This window comes from Lottia gigantea, assembly GCF_000327385.1.
Source record: "Lottia gigantea unplaced genomic scaffold LOTGIsca_1, whole genome shotgun sequence".
NCBI classification, from domain to species: Eukaryota; Metazoa; Mollusca; class Gastropoda; family Lottiidae; genus Lottia; species Lottia gigantea.
In genome coordinates this window covers 874,883-888,929 of record NW_008706746.1, presented here as the reverse complement: position 1 = coordinate 888,929, position 14,047 = coordinate 874,883, and the positions used below count along the sequence as shown (strand labels likewise).

General features: G+C 33.6%; 1 protein-coding gene across 1 annotated transcript in view; it reads right to left on the bottom strand.

Moving 5' to 3' along the window:
- LOTGIDRAFT_102170 (hypothetical protein) overlaps positions 1 to 10,441 on the bottom strand; it is a gene marked incomplete at both ends in the record, with an annotated part of 28,912 nt that extends 18,471 nt beyond the window's left edge. Inside the window, 7 exons of the mRNA XM_009045415.1 lie at positions 5,418 to 5,599; positions 6,855 to 7,013; positions 7,477 to 7,557; positions 8,239 to 8,403; positions 9,011 to 9,160; positions 9,722 to 9,794; positions 10,335 to 10,441. Coding sequence (XP_009043663.1) covers positions 5,418 to 5,599; positions 6,855 to 7,013; positions 7,477 to 7,557; positions 8,239 to 8,403; positions 9,011 to 9,160; positions 9,722 to 9,794; positions 10,335 to 10,441 — 917 coding nt within the window. The remainder of the gene's footprint in view (positions 1 to 5,417; positions 5,600 to 6,854; positions 7,014 to 7,476; positions 7,558 to 8,238; positions 8,404 to 9,010; positions 9,161 to 9,721; positions 9,795 to 10,334) is intronic.
- Positions 10,442 to 14,047: the final 3,606 nt, after the last annotated feature.

Here is a 14,047-nt window from a genome sequence, read left to right as displayed (position 1 = left end):
CACATCTGGCTAGAGCTCTAGATTGTAGATTTGGTTATATTTACCAGTCATGTCTGACTAGAGCTCTAGACTGCTGATTTGGTTATATTTACCCGTCACATCTGGCTAGAGCTCTAGACTGTTGATTTGGTTATATTTACCCGTCACATCTGGCTAGAGCTCTAGATTGTTGATTTGGTTATATTTACCAGTCATATCTGACTAGAGCTCTAGACTGCTGATTTGGTTATATTTACCAGTCACATCCGGCTAGAGCTCTAGATTGTTGATTTGGTTATATTTACCAGTCACATCTGGCCAGAGCTCTAGATTGTTGATTTGGTTATATTTACCAGTCATGTCTGACTCAAGCTCTAGACTGTTGATGTGACTGTATTTACCAGTTTTGTCTGAATAGAGCTCTGGACTATTGATTTGGCTGTATTTACCAGACATTTTTGACTAGAGATCTATATCATTTCAAACAAGAGAAATATAGATTTACATCCTGCTTTTCCACTAGATTTGGTACTTGTTTCCTGTAGGCCTTTTTGAGTCTTTGTAGTAGTCACAAGGTATTCAGGCAGTACTAATTTTGTGCAATGAAATACAGGGAAATTTTGTCTGGACAGTTTATTTTATTTTATTTCAATATCTAACTGATTGGGACTATCAACTATAAAACTTTAGACAATTAAACAGAATTGGCCATATCGAAACACAACTATTTTCTTTATTAACAGTGTTAAGGTGAGTTTTAGGTTAATTTTGTTGTTTCTGTTAACACCTGATGCTTCCTCTAACCTTTATTTATTTTTCTTTCTTTTTTCTCCCATTTATTTCCATTTCAACTGGAAATGACCCGTATCTTAGATAAACAACATAAAGAGGCAAAATTTTCATTTTAGTAGTACTTCATACAACATAGTTCTTCCATTTCAATCATGAAAACAACATAAATATTTATAGCTGTCTATTTATTTCAAAATTACAGAAATTTCTTAGAAACGGATGAAAAAGAGAAGCTTCAAGCATAAAATTTCTTATATTAGCCTACAACCTGAATACCTAGTGACTACAAAGAGGCCTTCAGGAAACAAGTGCCTAGTCCTTGGACCGGAAAATATGCTTCAAGCTGTGCAGGTTCAAGATTCCTTGATAAAGAAGGCTAATGTCACTGTCCTGAACATTAAACAATTTACCTTCATCTCACCCCTATTATTCAACCACCAGCATTAAAATGCCCCATACAAACTCTCTTATTCCTCATCATTCACCATAGAGAAATGCTAGTCAGTTGTAAATGTTTACAAAAATAGAAGTAAATCAGAAGACAAGGGGTATGACCCACCCCGAGGAACTGCCCCACCCCAGCCAAGTCAGATGTTAGCTATACATCTATTACTAGCTAAACACTATGAAATGTGTTAACCATTGGAAACCAGACAATAATCTGGATAAGTCGAGAATTGAGTTTCCTAACACTCATTATCGCTGTATTTATTGTGGTTTAACGCGAGTTATCATCTGGTATTCATACACCATTCTATCGCACAATTCCCTACACATTAACAATTTTTGAACGAAAGGTTAAAATCATGTACACGTTACATTAGAAGAAACACGATGCAGGTGTGAGTTTGGTTTCGTTTTGACGTGATTAGGTCCAGATTCATACAGATTAGTTGAAATGACGCTGTATCAGTTGGTAGAGTACCTGTACATAATTTAGCCAGCTATACAGATAGCTTAAATTGAGCTATATCAGCAGGTATAACAAATATTTAGACCACTATACAGATAGCTGGTAAAGTAAATATTTACACAATTATACAGATAGCTGACATGGAGATGTATCAGCTGGTAAAGAAAATATTGAGATGACTATACAGATAGCTTATATAACGCATTATCAGCTGGTATCGTAAATATTTAGATGACAATACTGATAGCTGAAATTGAGTTCTATCAGCTGGTAAAGTAAATATTTTGACCACTGTACAGATAGCTTAAATAGCTCATTATCAGCTAGTATGATAAATATTAACATGACAATACAGATAGCTTAGACTGAGTTCTATCAACTGGTAAAGTAAATATGTTGACCACAGTACAGATAGCTGAAATTGGGCATTATCAGCTGGTAGAGTAAATATTTTGACCACTGTACAGATAGCTGAAATTGGGCACTCTCAGCTGGTAGAGTAAATATTTTGACCACTGTACAGATAGCTGAAATTGAGTACTATCAGCTGGTAAAGTAAATATTTTGACCACTGTACAGATAGCTGAAATTAGGCACTATCAGCTGGTAGAGTAAATATTTTGACCACTGTACAGATAGCTGAAATTGAGTACTATCAGCTGGTAAAGTAAATATTTTGACCACTGTACAGATAGCTGAAATTGAGTACTATCAGCTGGTAAAGTAAATATTTTGACCACTGTACAGATAGCTGAAATTGAGTACTATCAACTGGTAAAGTAAATAGTTTGACTACTATACAGATAGCAGAAATTGAGCACTATCAGCTGGTAAAGTAAATAGTTTGACTACTATACAGATAGCTGAAATTGAGTTCTATGAGCTGGTAAAGTAAATAGTTTGACTACTATACAGATAGCAGAAATTGAGCTATATAAGCTAGTATATTACATATTCAGACTACTATACAGATAGCTGAAACAGATCTGTATCAGCATTGTATCAGCATTTAAAGCAACGTTTTGTGCATCTATACAGATAACTGAATTTGAGCTGTATCAACAACTAGTAATATAAATATGTATCATATTACAATATGCACATCGTATTGTGTGGTCGTGTATCGATACTTGATGTTACCAGGCATCCTAGACAAACATTTATACACATATAACAAAACAACATCAAAATGCAAATGTTCAATTCATGAATGTAAATGTGGCAACATGACGTCAGTTGTTTTAAACCACTCTGCAACAGAACTAATATATTATAATAATAATAGTAATATTTTGATTACACGACCCAGGGTTCACAAAGACTCGGCGATAATTTCCCTTGTGTATCAATTATAACAATTTTAACTTGGAACTCTTCCAACCTCACTTGTCTTAGTTCTTACAGGTGCTTTTCTATCGTAGAATTATTATATTTTACTTAACACCTAGAGGAAACTAGATAAAGATAAGTCTCCTTTATTTCCAGGTGGTGTAAACAGTAATGGACAGAATAAGATCAAATTGTTTGTTTTAAATCATATTTGTATTTGAAGTAAAGTGGTCTGCTCATTGTTATGTTTTCAATTGGACCAAAAATGACCTAACTTGAATATAACTGAAAAAAACTCTCTTGTTTATTTTGTTTATACTTCAATTGTTGAATCTTGTTCATACTCAGCAACTGCCTTACTTGCCCATATGCAAATTGTCCAAAAATGGAAAGCAAGAATATGGTTCCAAAACTATCTATCTTGATATTGACAGTCTTGTTCATCAGAATATTTTCCTGGTAAAATTAAACTTTACTACAGGCCTCCCATCTTCATTTGCCCATCAGGACCAGAAACGCAGGGTGTAGACTCAATTTATTTAATTTAATGTCTAGAAAAAATTTCTGGGAGAGAGATTTAAGAGATTGTAAAACATTGTTGAAGTCATATAATTATTTACTAGAGGACAATTAGCTGATAGTTTAGATTAATTAGGGGATAATTACTAATAATATTAATTACAGGCAATTACCACAATATAATTATCAACACTAAGCTGCTTCAACTATTATTGATAAATGTCATCCAGTTAGAGACAAAAAAACTATTGTTTCTTTAATCATTCAAGAAATATACCCAGCAACATTGAATGTGTGAACTCTGCAAAGGGATTGTGATTAGACAAACTTAGTCACAGATCAGATCAGATGCTCTGAAATATTCAACATGCCCTGTGTAGCAAACACAATTCAGCACAATACCTATTTTATCAGAGCTTATTAAAAATAGTAACAATTTCCTTTCATAAAAGTACACTGGCACAGATAAAAGGGCTGTTTTTTTAATATTATAGAGTAAGAGCTAAGGGGTGGCTGAAAGTTATATTTTTCATAGCTTTATTGAATATCATATAATTGCATCATTAGACTGTTTGAGACAGATAATTCCTGATCAAGATAGTATGTTATGGAGGGGGAGGGGGTATTCCTTATCAGTCGACAATCGAACTTCTTTCCTAGAACTGTGTCAGTAGGTAGACTATAATAACAAGACTCTGTAGACAGTTACAGACTGATCAATAAAAATAATCAACTTACAAATGTCAACACAATATGCTAATAGTTGGGAAAATAATTGTCTTCTTTTGCTAGAAGAAATTCCATCTTTTTGAGGTTTGATATAAAGTAAGGGATCCTTAAACCTGACAAGAAAAATCCCCAGCAAGATGCATGATGCCATGTGGATCAGTGGCTCTCCTGAACCACTAACCTTTTTTATACTTGGCTGAGATTTTACTCGTACTTGAAACAGCTATTTCAGAAACATTACTGATCGTATTAAAGAAACAACGACATGTACATCAATTTATTCCTTGTACACCATTTTGCTTGTGATTTTTACCTTTCCTTGGTGTTAAAGTAGAATGAGAAACGTTTTGTTATCCTGAGGCCAGGTAACAACACTGTCAAGGTTGCCCTCACTTGAAAACCCCATTTGATCAGTGTCCTTTTATCAACTAAATAAACTTTTCTGTTCTATTGTAAAAGCCTGACATCAATCTTTAATTTTTATAATGGTTTCAACATATGTCTCGAATTCATTTTGCATATTATAGGTGGAGTAATCAAATGACAGTATCACATGTAGAAATATAGACAGCAAGGGAGTGACAAGGGTTTTCAATGGAACAATTGTACAGTTTCACTTAGATAAGAAGGATTGTGTAGGAATTCATAGTTAATGTAGTAGGAGAAATGAAACGAGTGAAATGGGTTTATAGCAGAACACCATCAGTCCATTATCATCAAAGTCTATGGATATTTCAATTCTAATTTCCATAAACCTTAAATTAAAGTGTTTTCTCATTGGCTGAAATGATGCAATTTTGTGTATGCATAAGTGAACACTGATATAGATAGAAGTGATCTCTTTATTGATATGTCAAAAGCAAAGTTCATCATATGAAGGTGTTAGGCATAGAAAATGGGGCTGTGGGGGTCCAATAGATACATTTTTAAGCAGCTATCAGAAAAATCTTAGACAAAACAATAATATAATATAATATAAAATGTGGGACTTAAAAACTTTTCAAAATTTTCAGCTCTTACTGTATTATCTAGATCTTGCTTCTGAACAAAATCATGGAAACAATGAAGAAAGCATAAAGAAAAAGTTTGCCTTACAGATAGTTTCAATTTTCTGCTCCTTCATCAATGACCAATGACATAAAACAGAGTTGCCTACCTTTGACAGACGTTAATGAGTGTATTAGTAGTATCCTGGTTCTGTTTCATGTACGATGCCAGACCGATTCCTTCACGTTGAAGAACCAGACGCTGTTCTTTCAGAGAATTTTCTGTACCTCGATCAAATATTAACTGATTCTGCATAGATAACTGAAAATATAAAAAACAAGATTTAAAAATCTTACACCAGGATAATGCCATCCAGTCATGCAGTGTGCAATGAGGGAAAGTTTGTCAAGATGAAGAAAAAGTTGGGTTTGCATCTTTTAGATGCATTTTCATACAGTTTGAAAACTTAAAATTGGAAACAGAAATAAGTTATCCAAAAAGTTTTTATTCAATTTCAATTCAAGTATTTGTAACTTCGTATAAATGTGTATAGTCTTCACAGCAACAGACAATACATACTGTTAAATATTATAAATATAAAGGGGAGTAACTACAATGTAGAGTATAATACATACAATTCTTTATTTGAGAGGTAGAAACAATTCTTACTTCTGAATGTAGAATTCAATTGTAAGCATTCAATAGACAAAGACAACCTCTGAGTTAGATTCAGCTAGTTAAAAGTAAAAGAATTTGCCTCTGTATTAATGCCAGCTGGTTGATCAATTACAGTTTTTAGAGAAAGTCGGTTGGAAGTTATAGAACTTACCTCTGGTTTGCTAAATGCTAGTTCTATGCAACTTACCTTATGCTCAGGGCCACCTCACAGCAATTGAAGCATGGATAAATCATAAAAATCTTTCTAACTAATACTAACATGCCACGGTCTGGGAGATTTTGGCTTCAGTGAGCTATGGACTAAAGTATGTCAGCACTCAAAGGGATATTAAGATCAACAGTAGATTGATGACTTATCTCCAAATTAGGCTCAATAGGTTGATGACCTACCACTTAATAAGGGTCATTTTGTTGGAAGCTGTAGAACGTACCTCCATATTGGGGTAAGTGGGTTGATAACTTACCTGTGAACTAAGGTTGGCTTATTGCAAGTTGTATGCAACCTACCTCTATATTAGGGCCAAAAGGTTTATAACTAACCTCTGGATTGGCTGGTTGATAATTTACCTCTATTTTAAAGCCAGAAGGTGGATAACTTACCTCTGAATTGGGGTCGGCTGGTTGGAAGTTATAGAACTTACCTCTGAATTAGGGTCGGCTGGTTGGAAGTTATAGAACTTACCTCTGAATTAGGGTCGGCTGGTTGGAATTTATGTAACTTACCTCTGAATTAGGGTTGACTGGTTGGAAGTTATAGAACTTACCTCTGAATTAGGGTTGACTGGTTGGAGGTTATATAACTTACCTCTGAATTAGGGTTGACTGGTTGGAAGTTATATAACTTACCTCTGAATTAGGGTCGGCTGGTTGGAAGTTATATTACTTACCTCTGAATTAGGGTCGGCTGGTTGGAAGTTATATAACTTACCTCTGAATTAGGGTCGGCTGGTTGGAAGTTATGATAAGATAATTGGTGAGTAGGAATATCTTGAGCTATAAATTTAACGAAGTAAGAAATATCAAGTTGAGGATTGACTTGACGACAGATACACAATAAATCATCAAATCTTCTATGTTGTTCATTGGCCTGAAAATACATATGATATACAGTGAAAATATTTTATTATTGTATAATATTTATATAGTATTAAGTTCAATATTTTCAAATACTTAGATATAGTCTTAATTAAATCTGATTGTCCGAAAAGGCAGCATCAACTTGGGATGGTCAAACCCTAATCAAAGAATATCTAGTTTCTAGTTGTAGTCATTTCTATAGACAATCGGATGAAAATTCTTACAGCCTTACAAATAATGATCCTGTGAGATGAGACAGTCTAGGGGAATAACATCTAACTAATACAAAAAAGAGAAAATTCTGATGCAATGCCCACTGCTTTTGGGAACAGTGGCATTCCTTTCATTGATTTCTTAAATGCCTGGTGCTGTGGCCTCTTAGACAAAACTGTGGCCCCTCCACCTATAAATTCATTGGTTGGGAAATGACGTAACACCTGCAGGCTATATAAATAAGATATGAAACTGGGTACCTTGGTAAGTAATAATAAAGCCAGAGATTCTATAGCTACATTTACTGTATTACTGGTATCTATATATATTTCTTCTAATTCCTGAAAAATACAGACATAGGTTTATAATTCTGATATTTCTTTCAGAGATTTCCAGACAAAATTGATTTCAGCTCCAAATATTTTGGAAGCATTTATCTAACTAACAAGACCATTGCCAAAACCAGGTAAAGGAGAGTCTTATTTGGTATGAAATACATTATTGATAAAGGAAAACACTTCTAAAGATTGCCTTGTTTGCCATCAATCCGCTACAGCCTTGCATGGGTCTGGGCACCACATTTCATATATTTGTCCTCTGAGACATATTTGAAATTTCCTATTTTCAGAAAAACATTTTCATATAAGTTTGTATATTACATGGGGACATGAACATGTCTATCAGCTAAATATTGGAAAATTGAGAATTTGTAGTAGAGCCAGAAATAAAACAGCCGTGTTTAGATTGACTTATTGTGACAAATATGAAAATTCAGAGATACATTTTGAACATAGGGTAGGAGTTGCGTCACATTTACAAACATCCAATACAAGTATGTTATAATTTCAGTTAATTCCTTCTAAAACTCACGGAACTGTGTACTTCTCTTGATGATTTAGACAATTGTTTTTGACCAATATCACTGAACCTTTATTCACTGCATGAAAAGCCCTAGATGAGCTGATATGGCCTGCTTGCCCCACTCTCATTCAAAAAGGATTGTCAAATAATATGCTACTAACCTCTAAAACTTGTGGAACTGCTGATTGGAATTCTTCTACTAGTCTATTGGCAGCTCGTAGTTGTAAAACATAATCATTATGAGCTGTATATACATCACATTTAGCCAGATCTTTGACTCCATTACTACTGTCATTGTACGATTTATGTGCTTCACGATAGCAGGACTGAGCCTAGAACAGAGACAAAAAAAACTATATTAAACTGCTGATGCTGGTTAATCAAATATCAATGTTTTTATCTCTTTAAATCAACAAAATATGACAAGAAAGATGTCAGTCCTGAAACTTTCAATCATTCTTTAATATCAACATCACAAAAAGAATTTAGTTTATTTTAAAAAGTTGGTTATCTCCCTTCACTATAGCCAATACTTTCTTATTACAAACCCAAACCTTGGTTCCAAACTTTAAATATTTGTACCTCCTGGGGTACCCAAAAAGCTTCTGAGACAATATCAAGCTCATATAAACATAGGTAATTGAAACATGTCTGGTGGAAGTACTATAACATAGTGCACAACGAACAGGAAATATCAAGAACATGAAAGCTAGGGAACCAAAAGCCAGATAAATCTAGACAACCAATTGTTTGAATTCACGAAAATCGCAACTTGAAAAGATTTAAGTATTCAATTCATCTGATTGGTCTATTTCTATAACCAATGTTGAGGCTGACTTTATCAACCAATCAAATTACTTTATTTCTTAAAATCAGCATTTTATTTTTCTTAAAATTTTGTTAGGGAATTAAATCCAAAAACTAACTTACAACATTGACTTTGGTGTCTGATTTGTGTAAAATTGTTTCAAAATTTTCTCGGAATGAACAGATACGTTGAGCTTGACTTCGTTTATGTTCAGCCACAGCTTCAAGAGGCTGGTAGACATTTTTAATCAGGAGGCTAGCTGCATCTAGATGGGCCTGAAAAAAGACAATACAGCAAAATTAAGGCATTACAAAGATGTCATTAACTCAAAGACATGGATGCCAAAAAGGGACCTAACTTAAAACAAGCCTAGACAAATAAGTAGGAAGTACAGTAAAATTAGACAACTGAAATAAAATCATTCAAGAGCCTCAGAACCTTATAGTCTTTTTCTCAATGTTAAAAGCAACATTGTATTTTAAATAATAATACTCAAGTGGAGGCTATATATTTCAATCTCCATGTAACATCTCAATGGTTTTGCAATCAAAAATTGTATGGATTAGACTACATCATGGATTTTAAACCTTTATTTTGTATTACCCCTTTCAAGATCTTTGATCAATCACATTACCCCCTATAATCTCTACTATTTCATGATTTTCTATCAGGTTTTCCCTGCAATCCTTTCCAGCTGACGGTTGACTTAATATAAGGATTATAATTATCAAATTTCATGCTGGTCTACAAAGAGCCTCATTACCCCCAAAAAACCCAGGACTACATAATAAAACTCAATCCAGTACAATTTCAACCAGATTAGTTTATTTTCCTACCTGTGCATCCATCTCAGAAACATTGAGTAGAGTTTCCCATGCTTTAAATACTGTACTTTCAGTATCTACTGGGCTGAAATATATAAAATATAAAACTAAACTTGTTTTAAATCATACAGTTCTGTACTTTAAATTATAAAACAAAAAAAAACACCATCAAAACCCCAAAAGGAAAACTGAAATCCAAATAGCATATTACAATTACATTGGCAGTACCAGTGGTGGCACCAGCCTCTCGAGACTGGAGGTACAAATAGGGAGCAGATTGACTAAATGGAGAGTCAACTGTCAAGGTTGAGATTCAAAATCTGGCAATTCTGTGGAAGCTCATAGACACAAGCCTCTCATGGAGCATCAGAGAGAGTTCTCTCTCAATAAAGAATCAATTTAATGAATTCTGACACATATTTTGTGACAACAAAATTTCAAAAATCACATTTTTAGGTTTGTCAGAAATGAAGTGGTGGTACAAATGGGTATGCAAACCATTTTTCTAGGGGAGCTAATGCCCCCTCTATATCCCTGCTGTCACTGACAAAAGGAAACATTGTTGAAAACGAGTTTTGATCAATCTACATTTATTCACATGTCTGACTTCAACATAAAGACTTACCGTTCTTTTTTTAATTCATAGTTCCGCCTCCTGAATGATGATATCACAGACTGAATTTCTTTAGAGAAATGTTCGTGGGCGGCGGCCATCTGCTGAGCAAACTCTGCCACTGAAATTACAAAAACAATTCAAAACGTCTGTATGTATGTTTTTTCAGCATGAGATGAGCTCTTTTCAATTATAATGTCCATTAAATGTAAATGCCCTCACACAACAGCAAATTTATTTTTGTCAAGTCAAAATCTGTAAAAGGATACAGACAATTCAGGAGAGATCAATGCCAGGAGATTTGGCCTGGAGATTTGGATCCACTAACAAAATTGTCACCCTTATACAAAATGGATGTTTTTTTTTCATACAACACTTTAAATTTAGTGCAACTTTGTTTAAATAAATAATCAGCATTTGGATTGACAAATAGGTCAAATTTTAATAACATTTCAATAAACCAGGTTCCTCGCTGTTGCAACTCTGGCAACTCGTCATTAAAAGTTATATTTGCTGTCACATTTACAAATATGCCAAAGTGCTACTCCATTAAAGGGCAACAAGCAATTTGAATTGAGTGGAAATTTGAGTCAATAATCACATTTTACTCAACATGTTACTAGAAAGTGATTACTATTTGAATAAACTAAAATCTACAGTGAGATATTTACAATCGTGATGCTTCAGACTCCTTCAACTTTCATTTGATTGGATGTTAATGAAGTTGAAACAGGAAATGAAGAGAAAGTGAAAGTAGAAATAGGAATCATGTGGCGTGAAGTGTTTACCATAGCTAATAACACTACCATCTAGTTAGCACGAGAGACAAAAGTAGAGAAACTTTTCAGGAATTCTCAATTGCCTTTATTCTATTTTAATGGTGTTTTGTCTTCTTTGACAGTGGATGAACCCCCCATCAAATTTTGATAGGTCCCTTCAACCACTTATACTAACTTGTATGCTGTCTCAACATTGTCAAATCTACAAGTATCTATCTAAGAGACATTTCACTTATTCTCAATTCACTTTATTTCATCATAATTTTTAGTTTTGTTCTTCATTGACTTCAAATCTATCTTCCTATTCATGTACCACAAACCCCAAATTTTTATGTATTCTTTGATTCCTTAACATTAAATTCTTGTCTGTTCTCTTATTGATATTGTCCATCAGTGGACTGTAAACTAAAATTTGTGTCCTTTCAACCACTGACATCAACTTGAATGCTATCTCACTATTGGTTGCGATGTTCTATTTTGATTTTTGTTAATCACTTGTATTGTTTTATTGTATTTGACAGCAGTGCTGTTTCAAATTACTATTGAATTTTTTGTACTGATGTTGTCAATTTCCATAATGAATATTGTAAAAATCCAATAAATACTTTACAAAATGTCATTAACAGTGGTGATTTAGTGTATTAAACTACATGCTAGCACTTACAGAGAGAAATATCTATATTATGACAGCTTTGATGTTAACTTTACAAAATATCAAAAGAATTTCTGACTGTAGGGTGCCACATATTTTCTTGTTATTTCCATTAATGTCAGGGAGTGAACCTTGTTTTATGTTCATAACTTTTCTTACAATGGTCTGATTTTCAAATTTTGTCACTATAACAAATTTTGTCACTATAACCATCAGTTTTAACTCTACTCTTGGACTACAGTATATGCATTGTTAAATGACAAACTCCCACTTCAAGCTTGTTTGATTATCAGATATTAAATCCACAAATCAAGGAAGAAAAGGCTATGTGCTTCAAAATATACAAATGAACATAGCTGATAAAAGAACCAAGTGGATTGTCCTACTTTTCTGCTTCTGAGTGGGTTAAAAGCAGATGGCGAGAGAGAACTTTAGCCAGTACAGGCGGATTACTTTTTTACTATTTTCAAGTATTGAAGCATTTCACATTTGTGCAGACTGTAGCACATAGAGCCATGGTTTATATCCCATCCTAATGTCAGCCCCTCTCACCTGCATCATCGAAAGGAGGAAACCTGGCAAAAAATCTTAAGGTACTATCCCAATTTATAATAAAATGTTCTCCAATCAAAAACAACCATTAACTCAAGCACTGTATTATAATCAAATTGCATTAAAACTGGTCTAGTAGTTGAGATGTGTGAGAAATAACAATCACATCAACAGCTCTGGTAAAATCACCAATCTCAACAGGAACAAATCATCAGTATTCTAAACTTAAACTTAAATCTTTCAATTATCACAACTTTTCTTTATTGATCCAAACCATTTTAAAAAATAGTTTACACTGAATGTCAGAGTTTAACAAGAGATTTAAAAGGTCTAATGGAAGTGGTGTTATTTTGTCACTGTCGGAAATGATGATCCAAGTTATTTCCTGGTAATTGAATCAATAGTTCAAATCTCATGTTACTATTGTTCTTTACTTAAAATATCACTGCCTTAAATCATTCTACTCAGTTTTCATATCAAAATAGACAGACAATCCAATTCCTTTGGGATCTTAATCCATTATAGAGCAGCAGAACCAGCCACCCGAGATTGGGGGGTACATATATGGGGCAGACTGACTAAATGGGGAGACAACTGTCAAGGCTGAAATGCGTCAACTCTATGGAGCCTCTGACAGAGTTTTTCTAAAAAATTGTGCAAGTTTGTGAACATCTTTTATCAATTGTTCAACCTAACAATAATACCAATAATTCTTATCTTTATTTCACATCATTGTTTATAACAATATGACAGACACCATTAGAAAAGCCTAATTACCAAGGTTACCTTCTAATTACAAAGGTTACTAATTACCCAGGTTACGTTCTAATTACAAAGGTTACTAATTACCAAGGTTACCTTCTAATTACAAAGGTTACTAATTACCAAGGTTACCTTCTAATTACAAAGGTTACTAATTACCAAGGTTACATTCTAATTACAAAGGTTACTAATTACCCAGGTTACGTTCTAATTACAAAGGTTACATTCCAATTACAAAGGTTACTAATTACCCAGGTTACGTTCTAATTACAAAGGTTACATTCCAATTACAAAGGTTACTAATTACCCAGGTTACGTTCTAATTACAAAGGTTAATGATTACCCAGGTTACTATTACCAACACATGCTGCTGACATGTTTCAGCTGTTTTTTTTTAATGAGAGACACTAAAAATTTTATCCATGTAAGCAAATTAAGAAAACAGGGACAAAAGGTAAGTATTGATGAAATTCTCTATCAGTACGAAAACAGACTGATAAGTTAAAGATACCAGTTCAATCTATACCAGAATCAAAGTCTGGACCCCTGGTATTTCAGCTAAGAGAGCAGGATATTAAGGACAATAAAATTCACAGAAAAAGAGTCAAATTTCTTTATCAGTAGGGACACCTTTGTCAGTAACAAACCCTGGCCACATATTCTCGATACAATATTAGGATGTCCTATCTTTTAACATTGTTTCTAGGACATCCTAGTGCTAAGACTATTTTGAGAATACATAGCCTGGACTTTTAGATTATCAGCTATGAGAACAGAGAAATTAAAACAACCCTCTCTTTAATATATAAGATATTTTAAAACCAACAAAAAATGAGTAAATATTGATAAACCTCTGTATCAGTGTTGATTTTAGAACATCCCGGAGAAAGGAAACCAGAACAACGGCTTCCGTGCTAAAAATTCAATATTTTTAACCAGAGTTGATATTTACTCTAAAGATTTCTAATGGAATTTTTCTT